Source organism: Porites lutea, chromosome 4 (genome assembly GCF_958299795.1).
Source record: "Porites lutea chromosome 4, jaPorLute2.1, whole genome shotgun sequence".
In the NCBI taxonomy this organism is placed as follows: domain Eukaryota; kingdom Metazoa; phylum Cnidaria; class Anthozoa; order Scleractinia; family Poritidae; genus Porites; species Porites lutea.
In genome coordinates, this window is record NC_133204.1 from 1,978,041 (window position 1) to 2,004,985 (window position 26,945).

Sequence of the window (26,945 nt, forward strand, 5' to 3'; positions counted from 1 at the left end):
CTTCAACATGGCGGACGAAGCGAGAGGAAAGGAGTTTTATCGAACACTGAGCAAATTTTTATCAGATGAGGAGCTCAAAGAAGTGAAATCACTTCTTCGAAAGGTAAATTAATCAACATGTGTTGTGTTTATCGGCGCTTATGTCTCTCGACTTCATTTCACAGCCAAGGTTACATGTTTTTTATCCGTACATCCCCTCCCCCCCATCCCTAATTTATAAAATGACTTGAAATCCGAACCCTCAAGTTTTTGTTTCGCCATTCATTTTGAAAATCGAGATCCGAATGATAAATTTTGTGTGGGCATCTTTGACAATGGAATGCCCCTGAACTTACTTACATAGTCCACGTTACAACCAGTACAGCAGATTGGTCCATATGGTAGACGTGGTCAACCATAAAACTGCGCATGCCATTGGGTTTCCTCCAGAACTTCTAACATCTATTTAATATGTATCACAGAATGATGTGGAGGAGAAGTTGGATGTAAAATACAGAGACTGGATAAAAAAACAGGACTTTCGAACAAAGCCATGTGATGGTGATCAAGATGAAGAATCTCATTACAAGTTGAAAATCGCTGCATTTTTTGAGAAGTTAGTAGAGTTTGCTGAGCCAGTTATTTTGGATGAACACGGTGAGTTACCTGTTTTTCTCCATCTTTCCTGGACAATTTTTAAAGAAACTTTACTGGAAATGCACATTTAAAACTCAATGTCATTGAAAAATTACACAACAATATCCTCTGTATGAGCACATGAGCCACATGAGCCACAGGCATACATTTACAGGGCTCTTTTTTTTTTTTGGTGTCAGTGATGTTTTTACCAAATTTTGATGGCTTCTGTGATCTACTGAACAGACCCACGGCAACATGGAATCTATTTGTTTTATACAATGAACAGAAAGGAAAAAAAAGACAAACTTGCCTTGCACCACTTGACTGTTCAATGATTTGTGCCAGTTTAACCATTTCTCAAGTAATATAGGCTACTTTTCCTTTTTCTGCTACTTCTTTTCTTCTTTGTCTTACTTGTGCTCAGTTTCTCCGAAAAGTTTTTCAATGCCTGAGGGGGTGGGGGGGATTACTTGTCTTTAGGAATTTTTGGGTGGGGATATGCCACTGGGACCCGGGAACCCTTAGCCTATACCAGAGCTAGTTCAGTTGAAGCAACTCTATACTAGACTAAACTCCCCAAATCCCGCCCCCCCATCCAGGGTACGTCGAAACCTATGTCCAATTGTCTCGGACAGGTATGTGATGATATTGCATTATCCAATCAGATTTTAGTATTTACATGTGCGCGCTCGGGCTCGCTTTGTCACAGTTTACTGTCATGGCCACTTGTGAGTTCACTATGTTCTGATTAAACAAGTTGAAGTTTAAGAACGTGAGCCAATTCTTTATATGGTGTCAGAAGTAAACGGCCAGAACCGCGTTTGGTAAAGACAAGCAAGTTTTCATTGATAAATTCGCAGCTTAACACATTGAAGTCGTCGAAATCTAGTCAAATATGCCGAGTGATGGTGATGCCAATTCAGGCGCTACCGCGTCCGCTACCGCACCTTCTGCAAGTATTATGGCTTCTTCATTTATGTGCAATGTATCTTTACCGCCGAAACTGGAAATACACAGTGGAAAATTGTCGAAAGAGTGGAAGCAATGGCGACAAGTATGGGATGCTTACGAAGAGGTGACCGACCTTCGAAGTAAAACGAGCCGCCTTCGCGTTGCAACATTTATCACCTGCATTGGTAAAGAAGCCCTCGAAATCCATAATGGTCTACCTTTTAGAAGTGAAGAGGAGAAATCCGACATAACCAAGGTCCTGGAATTGTGGGAGATGCATTGCATTGGCAAAACCAATATAATTTACGAGCGATACAAATTCAATAACCGTTCTCAAGAACAAACAGAATCCATCGATACGTACGTGACCGCTTTGCGAGCTCTCGCCGAAACTTGCGAATTTGGAACCTTGAAAGACCACCTTATCCGCGACAGAATTGTGTGTGGAGTCCGAGAAAATGCTGTTAGGAGGAAATTACTGCAAGAATCTGGTCTTACTCTGTCAAAATGTGTGGATATCTGCCGAGCCGCGGAAGCTACGTCGGCACAGCTCAAAGAAATGGCACCAAGCCAACAATCGAGTGAGGTTGATTTGGTCGCGAAAGCAGAGCCTAAAAAACCAAATCAACGCAAGGAAAAGAAGAAATCTCCTAAAGATCAGCTCGTCGAGGAATGCAAGTTTTGTGGCCGTCAGCATGAGCGTAATAGAGCGAAATGTCCCGCGTATGGTCAAATTTGTTCTTCCTGCAGAAAACCTAATCACTTCGCTGTAAAATGTGGAAAGAAATCCAGCGATTTCAAGAAGTCTTCTCAGAAATCCAATCATAGAAAGGTCCATCAGCTTGCCGACAGCGATGACGCAAGTTACTCGTCTGAAGAAGAAATTTTGTCTGTGTCCTCTCAAAACGCTGTCAATACTGTGGAAATGTCGGAATTCAAGAGTAAAATATTTGCACACATCGAAATTGAAGATGTCTTAGTGAAGATGCAAGTCGATTCAGGAGCCTCGTGCAATGTGTTACCTCGTAAATTTCTGCCAAAAGATACTGTGGTTGACACAACCGAAGTAAAATTAACCACCTACTCTAAAGCTAGTCTGAAGGTACTGGGTGTGGCAAAAATCCAGTTGCGTAACCCGAAAAATCAGAAGAAGTACTGTGTTCAGTTTGTGGTCATTGATGAAGATTACACTCCACTCCTTGGTTCTACATCAGCACAGAAGATGGGACTGATCACCGTTCAGCATGAAAACATCCTAAATGTTAATGAAACTGTGGTTAAAACTCACTGTCAAGGTCTAACCATGGAGGAAGTTACTGCTTCTTACAGTGACGTATTTAAAGGCCTAGGATGTATGGAAGGAGCTCTTCACCTGGAAGTAGATATGACTGTTGCACCTGCAATTATGCCTCCTCGTCGTGTGCCTCTAACATTGAAGAATAGGTTAAAAGATGAGTTGACTCGCCTGGAGAAAGCAAGTGTTATAGTCAAGGAAGAAGAACCAACCGACTGGGTGTCTAGTCTAGTTGTTACAGAGAAACCTAACGGGAAGCTTAGAGTATGCATTGACCCTCAGCATCTCAATAAAGCCCTGAAAAGAAGTCACTATCCGCTTCCAGTCATTGAAGACATACTCCCTGAGTTAACCAATGTTAAAGTGTTTTCAAAAGCAGACCTTAAAGATGGCTTCTTGCAGATACAGTTAGATGAAGAATCCAGCAAGCTGACTACATTCCAAACCCCTTGGGGCCGGTACCGATATTTGCGAATGCCTTTTGGAATTTCTCCTGCACCTGAATACTTCCAAAGAAAACTGGATCAGAATTTAGAGGGCCTGAATGGAATATACAAGATTGCAGATGACATCCTTATTACAGGCCATGGTGCAAGCATTGATGAAGCTGTGAAAGATCATGATGCCAATTTACTGAAGCTGTTAGACAGGTGCAGAGAGCGAAATTTGAAGCTTAACCGAGAGAAGCTACAACTGAAGTGTTCAGAAACGCCCTTTATTGGTCATGTCCTTACACCTGAAGGAGTGAAACCCGACCCAAGGAAAGTTGATGCCATACTGAAAATGGAAAGACCAAATGATGTAGCTGCAGTTAGAAGACTGGTAGGCCTAGTGAACTACCTGTCCAAGTTCCTAAGTAAGCTCTCAGAACTTTGTGAGCCACTGAGAAGATTAACTCACAAGGACGTTGAATGGAGTTGGTCAGCAGTACAAGAAGAAGCATTTCAAAGTATCAAGCATGCTGTCACTTCAGCTCCAGTCCTGAGGTATTTCAATTCTGCTGAACCTGTGGAAGGTCAGGGAGATGCATCTTCCAGTGGTATAGGATTTGTGTTGATGCAGAATGGGCAACCTGTATCATACTCAAGTAGAGCTCTCACAGCCAGTGAGAAGAACTATTCTCAAATAGAGAAAGAACTATTAGTCCAAGTATTTGGAGTGGAGCGTAACCATCACTTTGTCTATGGTAGAAGAGTTGTTCTTTGGTCTGACCATAAGCCATTGGAGACTATTTGCAAGAAACCACTAGCATCAGCACCGAAACGACTCCAGTGCCTACTCCTGAGACTACAACAGTACAATGTTGAGATTCGTTACAAGCCAGGTCCTGAAATGTATCTAGCAGATACTTTGTCCCGTGCTTACCTGCCAAACACAGACTGCTCCTCTACTGAAAAAGAGGCCGAGCGAATCCATGCTGTCGATTTCCTAGCTATCTCAGAACCACAGCTTGTAGAGATCCAGCAAGAAACAGCTGCAGATCCTGTCCTACAGTCCCTCACTCAAGTTATCTTAAAGGGTTGGCCAGAGAAGAAAGATGATCTGCCAATAGAACTTCACCCCTACTTTGACGTCCGGGATGAACTGACAGCCCAGGATGGAGTTCTCTTCAAAGGTCTTCGATGCCTGATTCCATCAAGCCTCAGACCTAAGATCCGTGAGCGTCTACATGGTGCACACACAGGTATTGAAAGCTGTCTTCGCAGGGCTAGAGAAATTGTCTATTGGCCTGGCATGCCAGCTGAAATTAAAGATTACATCTCCAAGTGTGAAGTTTGCGCCAGCTACAAGAAAGAACAGCCCAAAGAACCACTGATCTCACACAAGATCCCAAGCCGCCCCTGGGAAACAGTTGGTTCCGACATCTTTCACTTTGATAATAGAGACTACCTCTGTACTGTGGATTACTATTCAAGCTACTTTGAGATCAACCCCCTCAAAGACAAAACTGCCAGCGAAGTCATCCATACCCTAAAGAGACACTTCTCAAGGCATGGAATCCCCAGTAAGCTGATGAGTGACAATGGTCCACCATTCAACTCCTATGAGTTTCAGCAATTCGCAAGCAATTATGACATGGAACATGTTACCAGTTCTCTCCATTACCCACAGAGTAACGGGAAAGTAGAAAACGCCATCAAGACCGCCAAGAGTTTATTGAAGAAATCTAAAGCTGCAAGATCAGATATCTACCTAGCCTTACTAGAGTGGAGAAACACGCCCTCTGAAGGTCTACAGAGTTCCCCTGCACAAAGGATGTTCGGGCGCCGGACTAGAACACTGATACCAACTACCAGTGAACTATTGAAGCCCAAAATAGTGGAAGATGTCCCAGGAAAACTCTTCAAGAGGAAACAGCTGCAAGCGAAATACTACAATATCAGTGCTAAAGAACTACCACCCTTAAACAATGGAGAAGTTGTGCGTGTGAAGCCAACAGATAGATCTGGCCGATGGTACAAGGCACGAGTAGAAAAAGAAGTTGATGTGAGGTCTTATGATGTGAGAACTGAGGATGGGCGAGTTTTCAGAAGAAACAGGAGACACCTCAGAAGCAGCAAAGAGCCAGTACGTTCTAGTAGCGAACCTGTGTCTCTCAGTATGCCAGAGAAAACGTTCGCTGCCCCACTCCCCCCTAACGAGCCAGTGCCAGGAACTTCACAGGAATTTCCACCTCCTAAAGAGGCTGCTGCTGCAGAGAAACCCAACACAAGTCTAAATCCTGCAGATGTTTCAACGCCGTCTATGCCTGTAAAGCCAGTGAATTTGCCAGTTACTCGCAGTGGTCGGACCTCCAGACCACCTAGCCATTTGAAAGACTTTGTTGTATCCAAGTGACTTTGTTTAAGCTTTTAACTAAGACATTGTTTGAAAGACACTGTGTTTAGAGCGTTCAGTGACATTTTCTTTTTAGTGCTTGGCTAGTTGTTTGTTTCTGTTATGTTATATCTAGTTTGTACACTTTCTTTGTAAACAAGAAAGGGTGTGACGATATTGCATTATCCAATCAGATTTTAGTATTTACGTGTGCGCGCTCGGGCTCGCTTTGTCACAGTTTACTGTCATGGCCACTTGTGAGTTCACTATGTTCTGATTAAACAAGTTGAAGTTTAAGAACGTGAGCCAGCAAAGGTAGAAATTTAGTTTGGACATGTCAACCTTTGGCATGAATTGTCTGTGAGACGAGCACATTTTTAATTAGAAAAAATAAAGAAACAGTTGAAAATTGTCATCAAATTATGGTAGAATTAATATTCATCTTAAAAGTCATAAAAGCAAACCTCATACTTGGCAACATAAGTTTACATATTCCTTTTAACTTTGCTATTCCACAGTCATTTCATTTGTTTACCAGCTCCATTTTAGTTCTAAGTCAAAAACAATTTACAAGGGTAATAGTGCGATTCAAAGCGTTAAATGCCCGATTGTTTTTGAGTTTCGAGTTTTGAACTAAACTTTTTGGACAAGAACTCTTGGGTTTTGGACAACCAAATTTAATACATGTTTAGTGCTTGTCTGGAGGACAAGCGGATGGGAAACTTTTTCTCTTACCCTGCTATCCTAGAGTAGTTGTTTTCCGGAAAGTACTGAGGACAGTTAGCACAGTCCAGCCAAAACAAAACTGATTTGATTTTGTTTATATTTTTGAGTGGCAATTCCCGGTTTCCCTAGTCTAGACTGAAAATTATCTTTAACCAATTGATCAGTTTCCTGGAAAAGGATACCCTGTTCTAGACCCAGACTCTCTGATTTACATACCCTATCCCAGACTAAACTGCTTGAAAACCATACCCTTCAAAGCGCCACATACCTATATAGCCCATATATGGTAGTACCCCCCTCCCCTGGGTCTGTACTCTAATAGATCACGGGCAACGACCAATCACAGTGCGCGTTGCATAATTTACATCATTGTTTAAAAGAGTATAGAGCATGGAATATTTTTTGTTGATTGTCCTCTAAGACTGAATGCTTTATTTTTTCAAGTGCTCCCAATATTAATTTATCAATACATTTGGAGTCAGCAGATTTACTATTTTAACAGGCTGTTAATTTGTCAGTAAAAATTGTGCCTGCAATGCATTCAAGGTGTCACTCAATTGTTAACTGCCAGCCTTTTTATCCTGCATCATTTATCAGTCTGTCAAATAAATGAAAAAAAAAATTGATTATGAAATTGGTGACCAGTCAGTTTTTTGAATAGTCAATGTATAATTTAGGATATTCAATTAGACATTGAGAACAAAAATGTGTGTGCCATTTCAGGATGGGATAAAGAAGAAATGATGAAGTATCATGCACAAGCTTTTACCGTCATGAAAATTTGTCAATTGTTGTGCACTGTGTTCAAGGATGCTGAACAAATGGAGCCACAGAGTAGATTAACTCAGGTACCACCATGTTTCAATAATTGTACTACTACATGAGAAATTTCTGCATTTGATTGGCTTTGAGCAGTAGTATTTCAGCTTGAGTATTGAATAGTTTTTCAATTTGAAGTACGTGTGAAAATTACAAAACCTTTGCGGGTAGTAGTATAAACAAATAATAGCATGATTTGTACATGATATTTGGCATAAATACCACTCGTGATATTTCAAAATTGTCTCAAATTTCACTCACCTAACAGCTCGTGAAAATTAATCACAAATAACAATAATATCTTAAGACATCAACCGTGGTTAATTTATGCCAAATATCACTACAAATCATGCTATTACGCATACTTATTACTACTATCATATTATTATGTAGGATGCAAAGACAGCACCTGCTGCTGTCATCTTAAGGCTTATTGGTTTAAATGTTCAAGCCCAAGTGAGCCATGTCCAGCCCAGACCATGACAACCAGAGTTTCTTTTAATATTTCTTACTTAGTTCCACACTTCTCAGAGGTGTGGAAGTGTGGAAAGGTGTGACAAGGTCAGGTTAAAGTTGCACTTTTTCCCCTTGTCATTCTTTACTTACATGTACTTGTTGTTCCGCACTTCTCAGAGGTGTGGACATATGGAATAGTCTGACAGTCTGGATATTGTCACACTCTTTCCCTTGGTAATGAACCTGTCATCATTCCTGCTTTACTTAGTTCCACACTTCTCAGATGTTTAGAGCTGTGGATGAATAGTCTGACAAAGACAGGATATAGTCGCACTTTTTCTCCAGTCATTAACCTCTTGTCATTCTTTACTCACTTAGTTCCACACTTCCTTGAGGTCTGAAGGTGTGGAACAGTCTGACAAATTAAGGATATAGTCGCACTTTTCTCCAGTCATGAACTCGTTATCATTCTTTACAATGTACTCTGTTCTGCACTTCTCTTGAGGCGTGGAAGTGGGGAATAAACTGAGAAGTTAGGAGCTAACTTAAGAATGGCAAGGGGTTCATGACTGGGGGAAATGTGAGGCAATATCCTGACTTTGTCAAACTATTCAACACTTTCACACTTCCACAGCTTTGAGAAGTGAGGAACTAAGTAAAGAATGACAAGGGGCTAGTTACTGGGTAAAAAAGTATTTGTGGCCAAAGTAATTTACAATTGAAGGATTTCCAAACTAATTTTTAGCTTTAGATGCGTATACATGTAATTCCATTTTTGAAAGTGAAGTGCAGGTCCAAATGAAAATTTGGCACACTCAGTACTTCAGCTTCGTGAAGTAAGTTTAGAATGTGTTTCTGTTTTTTTTGAGTGTTTGTGATACTGGTTAATGATGTTTTTATGATCTTTTTGTCCAATAATATCTCTTTTACGTTTACATGTAGCTTCCATAAACCAGTCAGTTTTAAGACAAAAATCAAGGGGCTGCAATTTTCTCTGTGCAGCAGTGGATACAGAGGGCAGATCCGACCCCCTTTGAATGCACCTATCAGACTAGAAAAGTTTTAAATATTTTTAATTTTACTTTAAAAATAGAATTTTGTCTGCAGTATTTCATATAAGGATGTGGTTAATTCTAGAAAATTACCTATGTGTAATGGCCAGGAAGGATGGAAATAATCTATAATGAGCTGGGATAGAGTTTGAACAATCAAGCTCAACTTTGTACCCTCCAATAGATAATGATTCTTGCATGTGATGGAGTATTACATAATTCAGCTCCTTCTGATCAGCTGTTTGCTTTTAAAAGGTGTGTTTACTCCACAGACTGACAAGAAGTATGTCTTGAGAAAATCAGCCTGTTGTTTGGTTGCATTATGTGCAGCAAATGTAGAAGAGCATCCCTGGACAGATGAACAATCAAAAACAACCGCTCATGGTCAGTATCTTAAAAATAGATTTAAGAGCGTATATAATAGGGCTTCCAAATCCCGCTTCCCGCCACTATTTCTCCTTTCTTCCCGCCATCCCGTTTGCTTCGGATGTGTCATCCTGCTCTCACTACCAAAATTCTTTTCTTTTGCGACAGACCCATTTTTTTCCGGTTGGACACGATTTTTGCGGGTTAGGGTTAGCACTACAATTTGGTCTTTTCTCACAATAAAACTGTGGCAGTCAGTTTAGTTTGTTAAATGTTTCCTCTTTTGGGTAAGTTTTGGTCAATCAAACAACAGTTTTCTTTAGCAGAGAACAGCACATGGACCATGACAAAGGCCCTCAGTCACACCAAACAAGAAATCACAAACAGTTATGCCTGGAATCAGTATCTATGCCCAGGTTTATTCAGATATCCTTAGATAAGACTTTCCAACCCCAGGAAGTTGTTCGTTTTAGCCCCTCTTTTATTTTATAACCGTTTTTGAGTATATTCTCTAGAGTACATTGCAACACTGTGCTGACCTGGCACTTGTGATGAACATAAACATGCTGATTGTCCTCCACATTAAGGGTCATACAACTCATGCATGAAATTCGTGTTGTCGCAGGGAAACATTTTGATGATGTTTCAAGCCCCATCTTAGTAGCTGTACCGAGTTCACTGTTTAAGTGGCAACACTTCCATGAGGACCATCAAAGTCTGTGGCAACACGCATTCCATATTAATTTTGTCATGTTTCTGAGGAATGATACATTCATATTAAGACAGAATACATTAGGAAATTGAGTGATTTTAATTCTTAGTGGACAAAAACCTTGTACCAGAATAATTTAGACAATATCGCATGCTTTTTTACATTTTTCGAGGGCTATAGATGTAATAAGTTATTTGTAATAACACCAAAGAAAACTTCTTATGAGAGCCCGAGAAAATAAATGTCAAATTTCACAAATGACATCTTACACGTGAATTTTTCAGAATTTTGCCTGTGTTTTCATACCCTGGGTACCAGAGGTTTTTCTCGCGTGCGGTGGGAATTTTTGTTGTTGGCCGTAGGCGGAAGCTACGAGCAGCGAAGCCGCGAGAAAAATCACTATAAAGACTTGAAAGAAACCGCAAACCGCGCTAGAAAAGTCTCAGGCACCCAGGGTAGTGTTTTCACAATTTCTGTGAAATGGGGTGTATTCATTTGATGACAGTGCAACAGGAGTACAGGAGACTGGTGTATGCTGTACAACGCTTTTTTTGATATGTTTTTATTTCAGAATTACTGGCTCTTATTTGCTCCTATTGTCACTGCTCATCTATTTCTGATCTCCTCTGTGGCTGCCTTGAGGTGAATCTAAGTGAAAATTCTTCCAAGGATAATTCAGAAGACAGTCGACAGACGTTTAATACACTGTTTCAATCAGGACTGTTCAAACATATTCTAGATTATCTTAAACCTTCTCTCCTCAAAGACACATGGAAAAGATCTCCACTGGCTCGTCATGTCTTGGTGTGGTGTACTCTAGGCTTGAAGGTATGAGGAAATTAACAAACACAAAGCTTAAATGTAAAAACACTTTAATTAATAATAAATAGATGTAAAACTGTAAAAGGTTTGAACCCAGGAGTCATTTCATATGTAGGTTTAGTATGATCGTCGGAGTGAGCGTAGTCCTGAGTGGCTGAATAGGACTGTAGTTGTTGACAGTGACTGACGTTTCGACAACCGGTAGTCATCTTTTGAGTCAAAGTGAATTGTATCACGTCCGTTGATGGTATTAAACTCTGGTTATTGACCTGATTGGTCAATTAAGTCGCGATGTTATTGGTCGTCTGTCTGTTAAGCCGTGATGTTATTGGCTATGAAGACTCATAATGTCATTGGTGCGTTTTGATGCGTCTATTGTCAGAGTTTATTAAACAGTCGTTTATTGTTAGTCAAATTGTCAGCGATGTCCAGTCGTCCTCTCGCGTCTTATCTAAGTACAGCCGTGAACACCTGTTCTTAGATAAGACGTGTCTTACCTAAGACGAGCTAAGACGTGAAAAGCTTTGCAATGAATGACCTTCCGGTCTTATTTACATGTAAGATGCAAACGCATCGTACGCATGCATTAATGTTTGGAGGGATTTACCAATAACTATTTTCTACATTAAGACATGCTCATATAAATGTGACAGTTTGCATGTTATTTAGGATGCGTCTTGTGTAAAACGCGTCTTATTTTTCCTCGTGTAAATGACACTATTGTGTCTCATACAAATGGCTCATCACCTTTTGCCAATCTTTGCTTGGTAATCACAATTGCTGCGCACTTGTAAAAGTCCCTCCCTCACTGTGAGACAGAGCATGTACAGCTGTAACTGGGGTCAACATGTCCTATACTCTTTTCAGACATTGTCATTGTGGGTGCTTTGATGTCATACTTAAATTGAAAAGCACTTTTGAAGAGATAGGTCTCATGGCATGACACCAACAGGTGCCCTTTGACACGATCATTTGAACTGAGACATCTGAGATAAGATCTTAAATCACAGCCAATCCCATGTCACCAGATTATAACAGACCTGGCTAGGGCTTTAATCCACTAGCTATGGCTCGCCGGAGTGGTGCTCTTCCAACCAAGCTAACTGGGTGATGTGTAATGTACATAATATGTTTTGAAGTTTACCCTTATATGGGACAGAGAAGATTACTTTCTGTGAGAGAATTCTTGAACTTTTTCTTCCCAAACCAAGTGAAAGTTTTTTGTTTTATTTTTATTTCTAGATGCATGTCTGACATGCCTTTATCAGTGACTGGGAAGGAAAATAGTGCGTTTTAGATAACATTCATTTTTGTTGTTTGACAGCATCCTTTTGTTGGCGATCATTTCCCTAAACTGATGTCTCCACTCTTGCTGTTTATAGATGATTATGAGGTACAAGACTTCCATGATTTGAATTTTTTCGCATCGTACAACATGCACCAATAGACGAACACAATCCATTCACCCAACCAAGGGTCGATTTGATAAAAACTTTACAAAAAGTATAATTTACAAGTGTAGCTTTTGTTTTCAGGCTCTAAGGTAATGGCTACACGTGTAAAATACACTTTTAAGGTTATCCCCAAATGATGACAATTAAGTGTCAGAAATCAATTGATTAATAATTATTTTATATGTTTCATCAGGCTTAAAGGAGCTATGTCACGGAAGTCTAGTTCACCTTGTTGATAATGCCAACAACGTGTCCTTGTTCTCTATGGACTTAAGAAATTACTAGTGAATGACAAAACCACAGTTTCCTGTGAAACAAATATGTCTCCCAAGCATTATATCAAACGTTAAAAACAACAAAAATGAAATTTGTGAAACTGTTTGGCTGACAAGTTTTGAAAAACCTCAATTGTAATCCGTTCCAGTCTTTTCAAGTTTGTCAATCCTTGTCTTCTCTTGTTATTTGTACCTTCCTTTAATGTTTCGAGCTGTTATTTAGTTTATTTTTATGTTTCACTCAATTTGGTGGCAACTCCCACTGTTTGAATTTTGATAAATTTCGTGACACAGCTTTAGAGAGTTGGTAGTTACATGGCAATAAGAAGCTTTTGCGTTTTCAATTTTAATGTCCTTTTTTCCTTTCACAAACAGGTAGAAAACAAAGTCTTGGGTTTAAAATGTCTAAAGCACGTCGTTGATAACATGGTATGTAGATCGTTTATAAGTGACTGAAAAAAATAAAACCTTTTTTGGATCAGATTATATTAGAAACTATTCTTGCGTTAATTTCGATTGTAGAATTCAGCGGAACTGCAGTGGTATGGAAGGGCTGATGTTCTTTTTGAGGTAAACTGACGCACTAGAATTTTTTTTAGAAATCAGTTAGTATGCTGCAATTATATTTTTGAAGTGCAGTAGTCACTTACTCGAAAATCAGTTCTATTCCTATATTGTATGCAGACTCCTAAAGGGGGGTATTCCCTCTAACGACTTATAGGGAGACAGTGGTACCTTTTTCAGCTTCAGGTATATGAAAAGGTTGGGAATTCACGAGTTGTGGTATATGAAAGGGTAGAAAAATGTTGTATTTAAGTAATTAAAAAGGCCTTTAATTGATAAAATGTTTCGAAAAGACTCGCGTTATGGCTATATCTTTTCTGAAAGATCGAATAGTACTGTGTGGATAGAAAGAAGGGAGATGGAACGGATTTGCGAATTTTGAGGGATAGAATGGTGAAAACGATAACGTCCTTGCAGGCGTTTGCTTTCCTCCTCGCGCTTCTATTTTATCCTTCCCCTTCTTCTTCAAACGTCTACCACAACTGCACGTAAGATGTTAAGATGAAAGCATTCACACCAACATTGACGCCGGGCCAGTGTCGGTAGAGTGCACTTTTTTAAAGCTAGTGCCTAAACAGACAACCAACTTAAAGCATACTTTCTGCAGTACACAGAAACTAATTTAGATTTAGTAAAATTACATGCTAACTAAAATTTGTATAGGTAATAGCATGATTTGTAGTGATATTTCGAAATTGTTATATGTAATTTCACGAGCCGTTAGGAGAGTGAAATTTGAGACAATTTTGAAATATCCCGAGTGGTATTTATGCCAAAATTCACGTACAAATCATACTATTATTTGTTTATACTACTACCCGCAAAATTTTTGTAATTTTCACATGTATGTATTTCAAAATAAACTGAAATACCCCAGCTCTAAACCAATCAAACTACAGAAATTTCTCATGTAGTAGTATAAACGTATAAAAACATCTTACCGCTAAGAATAAACTCGGGGACAGTTAGTATTCCTTCACAGAAAAATGTTCTACCAGTCACGTTTTAACTGTAGAGCATTTAAAGACCGTTCTTTAAATTGAGACGGCCTTAAGTATTGTTATCGCATTTTACTAGGCCACTCAGCGTCACCTGTACACTAGCGAGGCCTGCCTGGTTCGAGTTCTTCACCCTTGCTTATTAAGCATCCTCAAGGTGCTGGAACCACCTCCAACGAAACCCAGGTTTGGAAGAAAAGTAGGCTGGATTAATTTTAATGTTACTACTATTATTACCAATAACACTGCCACTATTTGGGTGGTTAATTTACATCTAATGGGTAATATAGCTTGTTTACTTCAAAAATCTGTGGGCTCAGCCTCGTATCTATGACTTAAAGTACGGAGGCTGCCCGTGATAATTTACCCCCCCCCCCTTGCTCAGATTGTACTGGGGTTTCCTTCTGCTAGGAGAGTCAGTACTACCCACAAATTTTCACCGTCTTAAATCACTCAAGAGAGATCAGAGAGTCGTTAACCGGCGAAGGTCAGTTGGCAGCTTCGTTACTTCGGCAAACGATAAACGGCAAATTTAAGATGAGAATTTCTCAAAAAAGAAATTAAGCTGATAAAAACAGTCGAAAACAGGGTTTCCCTAGGAGTAAAAACCTGTGGAGTTTTCTTTGTTTTCTAGCTATTTTTTTCCTTGGCTCTATTGTGTTGACTTCTCAGTGGCTGCTTTGTATTCATTGTTTTACGTCACTCGTGAGCTTCACTGGGGTTTTTACACCGAGGATGAGCCAAAATCAATTTTTTTGGATGAAAGTAATGTGAAACTAATAATTTTGTTTGTCGAACTAAACAAACGTTAACGACAAGTAAAGGGAAAGCTTGGTCACGTGGTACAAATTCTCGTTTGCCGCTTGCCGTAAACATGAATCGAACTCTATGGCATAACTGGGAGATTCCTTGCTTTAAATTTCGCATTCTGTGGGCCCGAAGTTACAATGCTTTTTCATTTTAAACATATTATTCTTAGGTAATGTTTGCAGCTAAGGTCACAACGAACAAAAATTTACATCTTTAATAACTTACTGGTCTCGACACTCATTGTTTAAATTATATTGCAAGCACTTATCATTGCGCCATTTTTATGTCTCCTCACAGACAACCAAATGCGACTCAGTGTTTCAAATAATGCTGACATCTATGGAGTTTGAAAGCAAGATAGCGATGAGGGGGGTAAGCGAGACGCTTATTTTAGGCAAAATACTTTTCATGCAGTCTTCGTGGTGGTAATGGTCGCTCAATCGATCCTCAATTTTTAGTCTACTCACCATTTAAACATTACGTCAAACTAGGACCAATGTTGGAAAAACTACGTGTTGCTCTAGCTGTTTTACTAAGGAATTAATTTTCTTATCATCGACCTTCAACTCGTGTACAATGATATTACTAAGAGTGCGACCGAGCAGGCCAGTTCCAGTTCTTTTTAGGATTTACAAGCTCGTTTATCATTTGTTTTTCGATCGGCCCTTTGTTTTCCATCGCTTCCATCGCGATGTTTCGACCGCGTACTGCAGGTTTTCATCTGGTCAGTGGCGGATCCAGACCTTTAGATAATGGGGGAAGGGGGGGGGGGGGGGGGGCGGTCATCCAGACCCTCAGATAAGGGGGTGCCCGGTCTCAAAAAACTTTTTCCGGCCCTTAGGACCCTCAGTTTGGTCTAAAAAAAAAGGCCTTCCCTGGATCCGCCACTGCAGGTGATGGTATCGCTTTACCGAGCGAGACCTATTAGTAGCACCCCGTTTTCTCGGATTGGTACATGAGGAACTTCACTCATGCTTGGTGGGTTTCGATTCGAAAGCGTTGTTGCAGGCCGTTGGCTGTGTTCGCACTACACTGGACAGCCAAAATATATCCGGTATTGTATGATCACCTATCCGATATGTGAACTCTCCACTTTAGAGATCAATCGGCGCGGTGTTTCGCTCCGTCACAGAAATCGCGCCGAAAATAACCGTTCCTATGTGTGAACAGTAGCCCTATCCGATATGGTTTTCGTGCATGCGCAAAAGCTACCTGGTATAGTGAGAACCTAGTTTTAGTGTCGTACTTACACAAGGATTGATCTTTCTCACCCCATAAATTGAACTGTCATCGCTGGCTCCCAGGCATATTTCTCAAACTGTACTGACTAGAGCCTTGTAACATTTACGACTAATCAAGTGGAAAGGTTTGAGTAGTGTGTTTCTGCTCCTTTGTTTCCACCAGGCGTGTGCAAGTCAATTGAGAGGTTATATTGAGTACATGGGAATAACCATACTGCGTCACTTTAAGGTAGAGCTGTTTTTTAATCAATCATTTGAGGATCATTAAGTCTTAAGGGGCCAATAAAACCTAACGACGCGCTTAACCGCTAACATGTGGCATTAGAATAAAGACTGACTGGACGAGTGCGTTAGCTGTTATTTTGAATAACGTGAAGATTTATGCAACTTTCTCCAGGCTCAAACAGGTTAAGGGTTTGATTTAGAATGGTTACGCTATCAAAAATTCCAATTTGAAATTTGAGTTAAAGGAAAAATTTGATAAAGGCCTAAAGCGGAATAATGCGTGTGACATCTCCATAACTTGCAACTTGACGCGACGCCATTATGCTGCAATTTGCATCCACCCTACTTGCTTTAGAGTTTTTAATGTTGCCGAAAGTACATGTCGCCTTCAGTTTTCCCTTAATAGTAGGGCTAAACAATCAAAACTGTTAAAAATCTGTCTGGAAAGTAGAAAGAAGAAAACATTTCGGGTAAAAATACAGACAGATTTGCCGTTATAAGTGCTGCGCGAGAAAACGTAACGGGAAGCAGTTGACAGATATTTGTTACGAACCTATTCGTGTTGGAGTGGAGAGAAAGGTTAGACGTAAAAGAATAATGGTTTTACGAACGTAGATGTAATAGTTGTTTCTTTTCGTTTCTTTTTTTCAGCGACTTTTAAGAGTTATCGTATCGTATTTGGAAGTAAGCGATTATCCCGACGAAGAAGCCAGGCTAGCCATTTTAGACGCTTTAAACACCGCAATACTTTACGCATGGCCAAGGTATGACGTTTGACATCTTTGCCTTTTCACTCACAATTCGCCACTTTAACAGCGGCAAGGAAACTGGGCCGAGTTTACTTTCGCAAAGACTTCTGGGACTGATACTAGGCCATACTGAGCTTAAGCAAAGGAAAGCAAAGGCGTTTTTGGGCGACGCACCTCAACCGGAAGTCAGACGTTTTCTCTCTAACATGCTTTGGCGCTGCCAAGTTTGAAATGCCGAGTGTGATTCTCTCATACAGACGATTTGTTTAAAATTTTGGGCAAAACCACTGCCAAATTGGCTCTGAGTCAATAGCCCATTCGGCCTTCGGCCTCATGGGCTATTGACTCTGAGGCCATGAGGGCGAGAGGAATAATTGTTTTAGTAAAATCCTACTAGTTGGTCAAAAATATCGAAAATTAAAAAAATTTTAGCTAGTTAAAGCTAGACTTTAATCCTTTTTTGCCGCCGAAGAGCCGGCGCTTTTCGAGCCTAGTAGTAGCTCAACCAACCAGAGCGCAGCATTGATAATAGACCACTAGTTGGATTTTACTAATGAAATATATACCTATGCCGTGTTGCCCAACATAAGCCTCAAATCAACAATGAATTAAATTGACTGGTCCAATGATTTCTGTTTAGGTATGTTTTCTTGTCGGGCATTAATGATTTAGATTTACGATACATTTCCGGACGTTTACAACAAATTGAACTGTAAACTTTTGTTTTACTAAGTTTTGTATTTTGTTTTTGACACAATTTATTAGTAAAGGGCATTTTCGTGTCTTACAACGCATGGTTACTGAAACGTGCACGCAATTGCAAACTTGGCTGATTACTAAGGTGCTGTTTTCTTTGTAGGATTCCTCAACACAGCTCCATGATCCTGAAATCGCTTCTTAAGTTACTTGTTGATGCGACAGATTCAGCTCCTTATTTAACAACCCAAGGTTAGCTTATTACTTTATACGCTGTTTATTTACCAGGACATCTACCAAGAAGGGAAGGTAGAAAATTGTGGTTGTATACTTTCATTTTCTCCTGTGCAGCTTATTTTGGTTGAATGATCTGATTTATTATTCACGAACAGACCTTTCCACGGTTTTTTTAGCTCCTCAAAGTTCGAGAAATTTTACAGACGTTTGTATTGGTGGGTCAGAATATTAAGTAAACGTTTTTAAAATACTGAAAAAACTGGTCAATACGTTGTTTGAATGTAATGAATTCTGATCATTTTCAAATCGTCATTTTAAATTTGGGCATCGTTTCGCCAATAGCTATGAATCATGGCGACTTCGCCGATTTTTGCCCAGTATACGATTAGACGTAGGAGAAGCATCGAGGACCACTGCAAGTTACGCCGCGTTCTTATCTTACTTTTTAGGGCGAAACGCAGGCAAAACGTTTTAATGTACAAGTGAAAGCTCTGTTTTATTTTAACGACAGTCAACTCTCTCATAGCGACCACTTACTGTAAGCGACCACTTTGAAAATAACCGTTTTGTTTCTCAGTCAAATACTGTTTCAAAACGTTCTCGTGAGCAGCCACTAGATAAATTTCTTAATGACCGCGACCACTTTTTAAAGCAAAAATTTTGCATATTCTTTTGTTTTCTGTTTCCCGTAAGCGACCAGCCGGCATGATCACGTATGATTGAAAGAAAACCACTGCTCGGATGTTACAAAAGTTCAGTTTTTAAAAGCGTTGACCAAGCATGGCAACAGATTATAGCATTTGACTTACAAAAAAAGATGGTTGTAATACGATCTGTAGGTAAAAAGGTGTATTGTAACATTGATGCAAAATGTTGTGTACAAAGTTTCAACAGTTCCAAGCGCTCTTCGATGTGAAACATTATTGCCAGTTCCTTGTTTCTCGCCGAATGTTTTGCTTGTTAGGTAATAACTTTATGTAAGCACATTAATCAGTTCAGTGTCAGCCTATTTTCTTGATTTCTCCCGCAGGGGACCACCTCCTGTAAGCGACCACTTTGTCGTACACCAAGGGTGGTCGCTTACAGGAGAGTTGACTGTATATCTTACCCTGCGAGCAGATCCTTCTCCTGTATGGCTTTTAGCGTTTAAGAAGACTATTTATTTAATCACTTCCACCATATGGTGCGGAACACACAGCAGAGTAAGGCTCCTTGCAGATAACCCACCCAGCCCAGGAGAGGTTGGCCACACCACAGGGTTCTACGTCCCCTACTCTGTTCGAACAGTGGTGTGGGTTCTTTTACGTCCCGCAAGAACTAGAACTACGGTTTTTCGTCCTTATCCGAGAAGACTAGAAATTCTAATAGTTTGCACATGTCATTGCAAAGGCAGCACTTTCCCCTCAGGTATTTGAAGACCCTGAGTGTTGGTCCGGCCGGGGTTTGAACCCGCGACCTCCCGTTTAGCAGACTGGGACTCTCCCAACTGAGCTAACCAGGTGACGGTTGTTGTTCGGGTTGCATGTCACAAAGTCGCGTATGTGGTGTGATAAACAAACCTACTACGGCGAGTGACATGCGACGCAAATAACTTCATAAACGCTAGGGCTATGCACGAGAGAAACCACTCAGTGCTTGCAAGGTGACTACATCTGAACCCCCAAGCTCGTTAAAAGTTCCAGATGTTGATTTGTCAGTGTATTTTTCGACTTCCCATTTTAGCTTATCAGCAATTAAAAGAAAAAACTGCGGAGTGCTTCCTTCTCCTTGTGAGGTGTTGTGGAAAATCATTCAAGGTATGCTAATGACAAAATAAGCAAGCAAAGAAACAGTGTCCACCTACTGGAAAAAATCCTCATGCGTTCCCCTTTAACGGTACAATTAAGGAACTTACCTTGTTTGTTCGTTTAAATTTCGGCCCTCCCAAAAAAATCGCCGTAGACGTTCCGTATGTAGAATCTGTATATCAGCCCTGTTCAATAATTTTCTTCACTCTAACCGCGGACATAATTTACCTAACAAAATTTAAAGGAAGCCAGGTTCAGCGTTCGAGCGTTGCCCATTTTCGTTTTTTCTACGTTGACACAGTTTGCTGAATAAATTAAAACTGTAATTATTTCAAGCTTCAGGAAAAATAGGCCGCGTTTTTGTTTTAACGTCACGACTACACTACTTTGAGTTTTAGTGTTTTTCGTGTTCTAGAAGTGTCTTAAGCTTTAGCTTTTGCCATGGCTTCTTAGTTTTTCTTCTTGTGATCTTCAAAGTCTACCTCGAATGTAGCGAAGTCTTTTTTATTGGAGAGAACGAAATGTATAAACTATAAAATCCCTAGAAAGATATCCTCGCCATGTTGAGTGACAGATTGTAAATGTGTGACGAATACCGCACCTTACTATTTTTTGAGTTATCCACTTTTTAGTTGTTATTCTTGAGTGTTGTTTATGATGTGATGGTGTTGGCGGTGGTTCTTTATTGTTAGATTTTCTCTAAGCAGTTATGTCTTGGACTCACAGTTCTTATCTTTTAACCTGACTTCAGGTTGTACTTTCGTGTTTCTTGTTTTGTTGCGGGAAAGTTGAAAGCGTTACTGAATACAGCCTGTTCCAGGCGTTCAGATAGTAGAGCGCGGGAGAAAATTCACAATTTAACTCGCTCCCCGCCATTTGACCGCCGCGCTCTACTATCTGAATACCTGGAATAGGCTATCCATCACCTCGAGTCATCTTCAGAATCTTTCATCTAAATGACTACCGCAGAGGTTGTCGAAACATCAGTCATTGTCAACAACAATCCTGTGCAGAACTACACTCGCCTGATCACATTTCACCTACTTATAATATGACTTTTAGGCTCAAACCATTCACACTCTTCTACTTTTAATTTACTGTAGGATCAATTACAGGAGTTATCCAAAGGTGTCGGACACAGTGAAGTAGAAGAGTGCGCGGCGAACGCTTTGAAAGACTATGAAAGTGAAATGACTGACTCGATTACTTGCCAAGTTGCAGATGTCAGATGAGAGGAAAGGGCTTTTATAAAAGGAGAAAGAAAAAAAGGAAACAATATTGATGCTTATATGGTGTGATACAGACGGTCAGTCAACGAAGGCTCTTAACAGAGGCTACATCGTTTGGCTAAATTACGCGTAAATATCGCGCCCACTGGGACGGAAGAGGGATTATTGGAAGCTAGCCTCTCACGCAGACGTTTTGAGGGTTTGTCACGCGTTCCTGCCCCACTAATTGGAAGCGTGCCCCTGTGTTATTTCCAATAAAACAGACTGAACTTATTGATTAAGCATTGTTTTATCATGCATGCTTAAATCACATTACAGCAAGAGATGATCAATCATCTAGTTGCCTATAGCACTTGTTAGTAGTTGGCCATATTTCCATTGATCCAGTCTAGCAGATATCTGATGTTTGCATAGACACCAAAGTATCCTTTAGCAGCGCATCTGTATCCCCAGCTTGTGGCTCCTTCAACATGCCATTTGCCTCCATACTTACACACCAGGGGACCCCCACTGTCACCCTGACATGTGTCTACTCCTCCCTCGTCGTGACCTGCGCACAGCATGGAATCATGGATTCTTCGGGGATAGCTTTTGAGACAGCGCTCTTTGGATACCAGCGGTACTTTGGCTTGCATGAGTTCCGTGGCTGAAGAGCCTCCCGAGGCCAGTGTTCCCCAACCTTGAAATGTACAGTACAGTTTATACTAAGCAAAGGACGTTTAGCCTTGGGTAGAGTTCAAGATTTGCAAACAATGTGCTGGGCCAAATAAAATCAAAATTGTCTCATTTTGGTATTGCAAAAAGTCTACTTTTACCATTTCATTCCCACAATAATTGGCAAATCCTGTGCTTTTTGCTTTTAATTGAAAGATCTTTAGAGTTAAGTTTGCATGGTACCGTTTGCTTCTGAGGAATTCTAGAGAATAAAAACTGTCTTTCGAAAAATCGAAAAAAAGTTACCACAAAAATGTCATGGCTGTGTTCATAGAAGGAACTCGTGGTTTCTTGGAGAAATGTATGTTCCAGATAGAGTACCCGCTATTTCTTCAGCAAAAGACAGTTGCTAAGCGTCAACTTCATGTGTAACTAATCAAATACGAGACGCAAAGCTTCACACATATCGTCAAGAAGAAAGTTGAAAATACGATGCATTATGCATCTCCGAGACGCAAGGTCAGCTAAGTCATGAGCTAAGTGGGACGAAATGTTTAAGTGCGTATTCACCCCGGCAATGTTTACAAAAAGTACTGGACAGCCACTTTGAAGCAGTTCCAATGTTTCTGAAACTGGATCAGTAACATTTAAGTGCATGGATGATCTCCCGTTCTTCTTATAAAATTTGCGGTGATTTCGCCTGTAGACATCCCATGGCCATTCTATTGTCCTCGGGTCTCTGAGGATAGCTGAGGATGCGCTCAGTGGAGTATTCTCGACGAACTGTGAGATGTTTGATTTCGTGATGTAACGTTGTGTCGAGTCTGTGACGAGACCTCTCAAACAAGATCCGGATCTCCAGGTTGCCTAGTCCCTGTACGGCGCCTTCCCAGGCCTTCTCGGTCAATGCATTTGGTGACGTATCGGGAGAGGCCTAGACAATCTGGGAGTACTCATGCGTTACCTATTATTCTAAACAAAGCAATATGGCGTTCCTTTGTTCGGCAAATCTCGAGGGAGAAATGATGCCAAACGGGGAGTTTTTTATTAGATATCCAGGAACATCACGTTGCACGGGGTTGAAAAAACATTTCATACCGGTTATCCAGCATTTCTTGTTTATGTCGTTAATTGGCAGACCCACGGATTTATCTGGTAGACACGCCAGGCCCACGCGTTTGTTAAGCTTAGCTGGTGTGCTAAGTTTTAGCAAAGCGATGTCATTGCTCATGCCAAATGGTTTCTTGTAGTGTTCGTGCATTATGATGCGTTTAATCTCGAAGTCTTGCTGTGTTGTTGGATCGTTTCCTTTTCTGCAATGAGCTCCCATGCTGCATAATAAACATGAAAGAAATTTGAGAAACTGCTCCTTCTTTGGCTCAATTTGGCTGGATATGCTTTGCATAACCCAGACGTATAGGAATTCATTATCACTGCACTTTTTGCCCGTGGTTCCTTCATTCAGTTCCAGTCATTAAAGTTTACTTAGATTCTTGTGCAGTCTAAAGGGTGGACATAGGCGAAGGTATGCACCTGGCCTTCTAAGAACACACCAGCAGTTATTCTTTACCCATGAAAAGACCAATTTTAGCGTGAAGTCGAGCCTGCAAAGCAGGCACCAGTTCTTTTTCTGTTTTGTTTTTGTTTTGGTTAGTTTATATAGAGCGCGCCAGGGGAACACCTTGTGCGCGCGCGTCCTCGAAAATTTCTCCCTTCGACGGCGCTACCATGTGAAGTCCGTCCCCCCAAAATCTGTTTTCAACTAGCGTGGTATGAAGAAAACCCAAGCAATATCGCCCCATCCTATGGTCAAGGGAAACGCGTCCTCTGGGAATGATATTGGAGCCCAAGCCTTTAGAAATGCGCCATAGCAAATGAGGCAACATGAGTCATGATTTCAGACCTTATTAACACTGTTGTTTCTTTTGAAAAAGGCGTAGATTCTATGCGTTTATTTGGCGTCCGCACTAAAACAAAAAAAAAAGAACGGAGGATTTTGAAAAGGGTATTAAAAACTGGCGACGATCCTTTTGGTGTGGACAGGTAAAACGAATTAAAGGTGCTCGAAAACGCAGATTGCCTGGCTACTCGAATAGGCACACTGACGCACTGAGAAACACGTCCAGAAAAAGCCTAGGGACGAACATATATCGCCCGAAATGCGTTTTTGACTACTAAGTGTGGACGGACAAATAGAATGCGAAAACGGTTATGAGTAAACGCAGAGCTTTTGTAGTTTTTTTGTTTTAAAACACGAAAACAGAGGTTTTCGTCAAAGCATTATTGTGTTCACAGGGTCTGATCTAACATACCGAACCCGAAGATCCTGGGGTCTCTTTCTCCATAAACAGTGAGAGGCAGTAAGGACCCATTGGGGCGCTATCAGGGTCCCTCCGCAGAAACTCCAACCGCGGGGACTTCGTAGCATGGCCTGCCATGGCCAGTCACCAGGACGAGCCTTTGCGCCTCCGACAATACGTGTCTCTGGTTTCATGCCACATGCACCTATACCGAAGTACAAGGTACAAATCAGAATACCCAACTAGTCAGGAGCTTAAACCGGTTTTGTAGTAGCAATGACAAAGAGTTATCCATACAATTACCTGGTGAGAAACAGGGTTACAATTTGAGGTCTCTTTTTTAAAGCTGTTATTGATGAAATAAAACAGCATTGGATCCAGAAAATTCTGAAAGGGGTGGCCAGGACACTTGCCTAATTGTCAGCTACACAGATACTATTTATTTTTCTGAGAATTCAATAAATATAGAACAAAATTTCAAAGAAAAATGGGCGCCCGCGGCCCCCTCCCCACTCCTCCACCCAGAAATCCGCCCTTGTATAACATGTATGATATCAAACAAGCTTAAATTACCAAGCGATAAACTATGTGGTTATAGTAGTGAAGACTTAAAGCAAAAGTTGGCCATTGCATTGTGGTTCAACTGTCTTTCTTGAAGGATGGTCAATGGTCGTGGTAACTAAACATCTTACCTGGGGGGAGGGGTGGTCCGTTAGTAGGGAGAGGCGGTTCAGGCGGTGGCTTAGGCGTAGCTGGTGGCTTAAGACCTAAACATCAAATTGACATTAACGTATTCTAAATGATCGTTTGCATTCTGATAACTAATCTAAGCAGAGTATTGCGCCCGAAAAAGGTGCATGCTAATCATTCTTGCGAGCGTAAGTCAGTCCTAAGGCGTAATTTGTTAGCGAAGTGGTCAGAATTGCTATACTCAGACAGGACTCCCAGTTTCAGACTGAAAAGGCCTGGAAACAAGGTTAAGGACTCACAGCTCTCCTGATGGACTGGAGAGCCTGTGTACGCGACCTTTCCGTTTCCGGTACTTGATCAGGCTTTACGCGTGTTGAGTTTACATTGCGTGCGTTCTCCTGACGTCGAGCGCAATGATAGAGTGTCGTACATAACAAAGGCACAAAAAACAGTAACTAATCCAGCCAATCAATATCTGGCAATCAAATTAACCATTCATATGTCGAAGTTTGCGTAGTGTGCGCCAGTCGCAGGAAACAGCACGTCATGTTACTTCTTATTGGCCGCATGTTGACGAAATGGCATTAGATGTTTGAGCCAATCACAAAGCGTCTAAATGCACAACCAAGGAAAGTATAGACAAATTTCCTCCGACGCTCAGTTGAAACCAATGTTTTAATTTCAGAACGAAGTCACTTACGTCACTAACCCGCAGTTGCCTTAGCAAGAGAGAATCATTCTCTCTTGGGTTTAGCTAGTCGAGGTGGGTTGTCAAAAGTAAGACCTGTAGCCCCAGAATAGCTAGCTCGGACTTGACCTTGAAAGTTAAATACAGTTATGTGAGTTAGTTACCTCCACATAGTCTGCAACTCTGTTGACATCTGTATTTGATGAAATCATTTGTTTCGCAGAGTTTCTCAGGTTTATTCACGTAGTTTTGACAGTATGGCCATTTGTCGTAGCATAGAGCTGGAAAATAAGATCCTTTAGTTGTAGATATGTTTTTAAAGTCACTTAGGACAACATTTCAGTATTAAAACTTTTCCTAAGCGAAGTATTTGTACGCTTACTCTGACCCTTATTGGGCCACATATTTCCGGCTTACGCCCTGTAGAACCGCTTTATCTGAATAATCGGCTGAGGCAAGGAGTAGAGCTTTGGAAAGGGTAAATTTCGGATTCTTGAAGTCGAACCCCCCAAACACAAAGATTTAGTGGTCGTTTGGAAGGTTGTCGCTTACGAGAATCGTGACTTAGGGATTCCCTTCACAGAACACATCTACATGTGATTTTACAAGAGAATTCGTTACATGAAATTTTATGGTAGACGATTATACGTACAAATTCATATCGTCACCAAAAGTTCTTTTCTTTCTCTGAGTAGAGTCTGCGTAGTGTAGTACATACAGCGGATATAGAGGTCAAAACACCGCTGAAATGTGCTGATTTTCTGAATTCAAACTGTTTTTCGCTGCACCTTTTTCACAAAACTGAAATACCCGCAACCTATATTGTGTCAGTTTCCCCTTACCAGTACTCTCAGCTATTAAGGTAAGCTATCAAGGAAAACTGACAACTTCATGGTTGAGCTCCAGAGAACGTAAATGTACTTGTTGAAGCGCAACTTCAGTGTGATTTTGTAAAGAAATTGCACAAAATTTTTGTTCTGAATTGTGTTATCCAAAACAAAGCAGCTGGTCATATAGTCTTTTGTTTTGTGGCCAGGGGTGTCTGGAGGCAATAAAATTCTCAAGAATTTATGTCTGATTATTTATGAAAATAAAACAAAGTTTTTCGTTGAGATGTCACATTTTATGACAAGCTGCTTTTGAAACAAGGCAAAATTCGAACAAATGTCTTTTTTAACCGTAGCCTCACATCTTTGTTCAGCTTTTTACATGCTGTCCCAGATTTTCGCGATAGTGATATGTAATGTATCGATAAACACTTAAATATTTCAGCTGTCTTGTGAAAAACTTTCTGTGCGCCTGCCACAAAGTTCCACGATTATTGGAAAAGAAAAAACAAACAATTGCTAAAGAACAGAAATAAAAAAGAAACAAAAACAAAAAAACACGAGGCATTAATCCCTCGCCGAGACCATTCAGGTTTGTGCAGTACAGAAAGTGACTTCTGACGATTTAGAAGACGAACAAACTGAGGGCCTTGCCACTGTTTCATGACTGATAACATTTTACTGAATAATATGGTTTTCCTTATCCCTTAAATACCTTTGCGCTGCTTTCATGCTTCACCCACCCACGAAGGAACTTTTTTCAGTGAAAACTAAAAACAAGAACTTGGGCAACCGTGATGTGTCTTAATGACTTACACTGCAGGAGAAAGGCCGATGAATGTTATGAACAATGGCTTAACTGTATTGTTTGTCCTTCATGCTATTACA

At 40.6% G+C, this 26,945-nt stretch overlaps 2 protein-coding genes across 2 annotated transcripts; one reads left to right on the top strand and one right to left on the bottom strand.

Annotated features, from left to right (window-relative positions):
- LOC140935212 (TELO2-interacting protein 2-like) lies at positions 1 to 21,238 on the top strand. Its single transcript, XM_073384751.1, has 15 exons — positions 1 to 103; positions 462 to 636; positions 7,130 to 7,254; positions 9,006 to 9,117; positions 10,383 to 10,639; positions 11,958 to 12,026; positions 12,738 to 12,791; positions 12,885 to 12,932; positions 14,004 to 14,123; positions 15,032 to 15,106; positions 16,139 to 16,204; positions 16,852 to 16,964; positions 17,809 to 17,897; positions 19,605 to 19,678; positions 20,773 to 21,238. The coding sequence occupies exons 1-15, from the start codon at positions 8 to 10 to the stop codon at positions 20,899 to 20,901; spliced, it is 1,602 nt and encodes a 533-aa protein (XP_073240852.1). The 5' UTR covers positions 1 to 7; the 3' UTR covers positions 20,902 to 21,238.
- On the bottom strand, positions 21,236 to 26,734 carry LOC140933156 (chymotrypsinogen B-like). Its single transcript, XM_073382672.1, has 7 exons — positions 26,663 to 26,734; positions 26,073 to 26,097; positions 25,395 to 25,511; positions 24,545 to 24,619; positions 23,865 to 24,057; positions 22,651 to 22,883; positions 21,236 to 21,577 (listed from the first exon to the last, which is right to left on the bottom strand). Exons 1-7 carry the CDS (start codon positions 26,732 to 26,734, stop codon positions 21,255 to 21,257), a joined length of 1,038 nt encoding a protein of 345 aa, XP_073238773.1. The 3' UTR covers positions 21,236 to 21,254.
- Positions 26,735 to 26,945: the final 211 nt, after the last annotated feature.

Coding starts and splice junctions, on each gene's coding strand:
- LOC140935212 (XM_073384751.1), top strand. CDS start 8: ATGGCGGACGAAGCGAGAGGAAAGGAGTTTTATCGAACACTGAGCAAA. Junction 637..7,129: donor AGTTATTTTGGATGAACACG/GTGAGTTACCTG, acceptor GTGCCATTTCAG/GATGGGATAAAGAAGAAATG. Junction 16,965..17,808: donor ATACTTTACGCATGGCCAAG/GTATGACGTTTG, acceptor TTTTCTTTGTAG/GATTCCTCAACACAGCTCCA.
- LOC140933156 (XM_073382672.1), bottom strand. CDS start 26,734: ATGTTATCAGTCATGAAACAGTGGCAAGGCCCTCAGTTTGTTCGTCTT. Junction 24,058..24,544: donor CGGACCACCCCTCCCCCCAG/GTAAGATGTTTA, acceptor ACTTCGGTATAG/GTGCATGTGGCATGAAACCA. Junction 22,884..23,864: donor CCCCAGGATCTTCGGGTTCG/GTATGTTAGATC, acceptor TTTATTATGCAG/CATGGGAGCTCATTGCAGAA.